At 46.6% G+C, this 3,394-nt stretch overlaps 1 protein-coding gene across 2 annotated transcripts in view; it reads left to right on the top strand.

Moving 5' to 3' along the window:
- The window catches only part of EEF1G (eukaryotic translation elongation factor 1 gamma), a 13,976-nt gene that overhangs the window by 6,682 nt on the left and 3,900 nt on the right, over window positions 1-3,394 (top strand). For both annotated transcript variants that reach the window (XM_011993365.1, XM_011993368.1), the window contains exons 6-7: window positions 918-1,047; window positions 1,442-1,646. In XM_011993365.1, coding sequence (XP_011848755.1) covers window positions 918-1,047; window positions 1,442-1,646 — 335 coding nt within the window. The remainder of the gene's footprint in view (window positions 1-917; window positions 1,048-1,441; window positions 1,647-3,394) is intronic.

Below are 3,394 nucleotides of genomic sequence, written 5' to 3'. Positions count from 1 at the left end.
GGTTCACTGCAACCTTCTCCTCCTGGGTTCGAGTGAGTCTCCTGCCTCAGCCTCTGGAGTAACTGGGACTACAGGCGTGTGCCACCACGCCTGGCTAATTTTTTGTTTTGCTTTGTTTTTTGAGACGGAGTCTTAACTTTGTCACCCTGGCTGGAGTGCAGTGGCACGATCTCTGCTCACTGCAAGCTCCGCCTCCCGGGTTCACACCATTCTCCTGCCTCAGCCTCCCGAGTAGCTGGGACTACAGGTGCCCGTCACCACCCCCGGCTAACTTTTTTTATTTTTAGTAGAGACGGAGTTTCACCGTGTTAGCCGGGATGGTCTTGATCTCCTGACCTCATGATCCACTTGCCTTAGCCTCCCAAAGTTCTGGGATTACAGGCATGAACCACTGCGTCCAGCCTCTTAAAGCGCTTGTAAAAATTAATTTACTTGGGTCGGGCACGGTGGCTCACACCTGTAATCCCAGCACTTTGGGAGGCCGAGGCGGGCAGATCACTTGAGGTCAGAGTTTGAGAACAGCCTGGCCAACGGGGAAACCCCATCTCTACTAAAAATACAAAAATTAATTGGGCATCGTGGTGGGCATCTGTAGTCCCAGCTACTCAGGAGGCTGAGGCACAGGAATCACTTGCGAGAATCACTTGAACCCAGGAGGCAGAGGCTGCAGTGAGCTGAGATCATGCCATTGCACTCCAGCCTGGGCGACAGAGCGAGACTCTGTCTCAAAAAAAAAAAAACAAAAAAACTAAAAAAATGAAGAAATGGGAAGTAATCCAGGGAAGGATGATGTTGTATGACGCTGTTGTCTATAGGGTTTGAAAAGAAGGTGGGCACTGGGACTTAGGTAGAGCAAGGGCTCTTGCTGTGGACAGGGCCTTTCCACTGACTTTGTTTCCACCCTTATGTCCTGGCAGGTCCTAGAGCCTTCTTTCCGCCAGGCCTTTCCCAATACCAACCGCTGGTTCCTCACCTGCATTAATCAGCCCCAGTTCCGGGCTGTCTTGGGGGAAGTGAAGCTGTGTGAGAAGATGGCCCAGTTTGATGGTGAGTCTGAGGAGATCAGGAGGCATACGGCCAGGATCAGGGTCTGGTTTGCTCCGCATCAGCCCCTTGATTTCCTGTCTTGCTTTTGGGTTATAGGGATCTGCAGAATGTAGGGTGTCAATGTAGTAATTAATATTATGTGCAATCTGTTTCATGCACACTCATACCCTGACTAATTTGTATTAGTGTGTAGAGTTGGGATATAAAGTATTTGTTGCTAAGGGTGTGTTCTTGCTGGAGGACATACAGTGAACTGATGGGCTGTCTGAAGCCTAGGTTCCTTACTTGTCCCATTCGTCAGTTTCCTCTGTTACTCTGCTTACCCTGCGTGGTTTTGGAGGGGTGTGGAAAGAGGCAGAACATTCATTCACTTTCCTCCCTTCCTCTGCACCAGCTAAAAAGTTTGCAGAGACCCAGCCTAAAAAAGATACACCACGGAAAGAGAAGGGTTCACGGGAAGAGAAGCAGAAGCCCCAGGCTGAGCGGAAGGAGGAGAAAAAGGCGGCTGCCCCTGCTCCTGAGGAAGAGATGGATGAATGTGAGCAGGCGCTGGCTGCTGAGCCCAAGGCCAAGGACCCCTTCGCTCACTTGCCCAAGAGGTAAGGATATTGGAGAGTGGAGGGTGTGGGACCAGAGAAGGCCTGTTCTCACCTTTATGTGTCTGTCCCCCTTCACACACAGCTAGAGCCAGAATTTTAGGTTCATATAAAGTTAAAGGTATATTTCAGTTGCAAATAAAGCAGCTTTCTAGGCTGATCATCAGGAATTGGGCAAATTTTGATTGTGGAGAGCAAGTTCCAAATACAGCCAGTGCTGGGGAAGATTGAACTCCTATTCCAACAAAGACAGGAACAGATTTTCATATAGTGGTAAACTGGTTTTGAGCAAGCTCATTTGACCATTTGAGAGCTCTGAGAACAAATACAGGGAGAGGGGTGGGGAAGAAGAAAGTGCAGAGAGCCTTGGGTGGCGCTGCGCGGCTGGCTGTGCCGAGGCAGTGGATGCCAGAGCAGGGTCCTTTGCATTGTTTTGTTTTCTGTTTTGCTGAATCAGACTGTACAAAAATTGCTCACTAAGAAAAAGGATGAAGATCATAGCTAAGTAGTGTCTGTCTAGTTCATTGTTCCACAACTGGGGGTAGTTAAGTCCCCAAGTAGAAGAAAGTAGGTGTCCTCTGCATGCTTTTTTCAGTTAAAGGCAGGGGTTCTTGGAAAAAATAATACAATAAAAGCGAGACTTTTGACGTGAAACAAGTAGGACACTGAGTGCTTGCCCAGTTCTCTGGGATGGAGTCAGTCTTCCATCACTGCTCCAAGTCATTTTATTGAGAGTTCAAACAGTATGAGAAATCTATATTCGGTGGTCACTTTGCTTTGAAACTCCTCTTTCTCTGCATTTTTTGCTCCCGCTCACTCCAAAGCCATTCGTCTTTTCACTACTTGGTCTGTTAGGGTTTACATTTGACCTTCTCCCATTTTGTAATGACTTTGATGCAGGGTGAACCCGCCTAAAGGAGCATCCACTGGTAGGGACACAATAGCTGTGCATAGAGTTGTGAATTACAAGCATTGCACCAATGGACAGGAGCAACTTGGGGTGTAGCTGAAAGTTCTTACTCACGAGTACTTTGTACAAGACCAGGAAGACTCCATCCAGATGCAGGCGCTCTTTAAAGATGTATTTTTTGAACTAGTGATTTGCCTTGAATTGAGCACAGGTGCAGGTCAAGAGTGAGCAGGATTTTTGGTGTGTGTAAATAGGTCATGATAACTAACCCAAATTACATACTGTGTTGTAACTCAGACATTAATTATTAGCTAGAGATTTTCACATATAGTAGGTCAGTACTCTGGGCAGGAAATAAATGAGGCAGTAGTAAACTTAAAATCTTTAATAAACTTTACATTTTCTTAACATGCTTTTGGGAATGTTTATTAATGTATATTTGTTGGGTTACCATGATGTCCTTTAGGGCTACCAGAAATGCTTCCCCCAAGGTTTTTTGTTGTTGTTGTTTGTTTGTTTGTTTGTTTTGAACAGGGTTTTACTTAGTCCAGTCTGCAGTGCAGTAGCATGATCACGGCTCACTGCAGTCTCCTGGATTCAAGCGATCCTTGAATCCTCCTGGATTCAAGCGATCCTCCCACCTCAGCCTCTAGAGTAGCTGGGACAAAGGCACACACCACCACACCCAGCTAATTTTTTATTATTTGTAGAGACTAAGTCTCACTATGTTGCCCAGGCTGGTCACAAACTCCTGGGCTCAAGCGATCTGTGGCCTCTCAAAGTGCTGGAATTACAGGTGCGAGCCACTGTACCTGGCTTTTTTTTTTTTTTTTTTTTTTTT

Source organism: Mandrillus leucophaeus, unplaced genomic scaffold (genome assembly GCF_000951045.1).
Source record: "Mandrillus leucophaeus isolate KB7577 unplaced genomic scaffold, Mleu.le_1.0 Scaffold43, whole genome shotgun sequence".
Classification (NCBI taxonomy): domain Eukaryota; kingdom Metazoa; phylum Chordata; class Mammalia; order Primates; family Cercopithecidae; genus Mandrillus; species Mandrillus leucophaeus.
The sequence above is the reverse complement of the archived record's forward strand: the minus strand, read 5'-3'. Positions and strand labels throughout refer to the sequence as shown.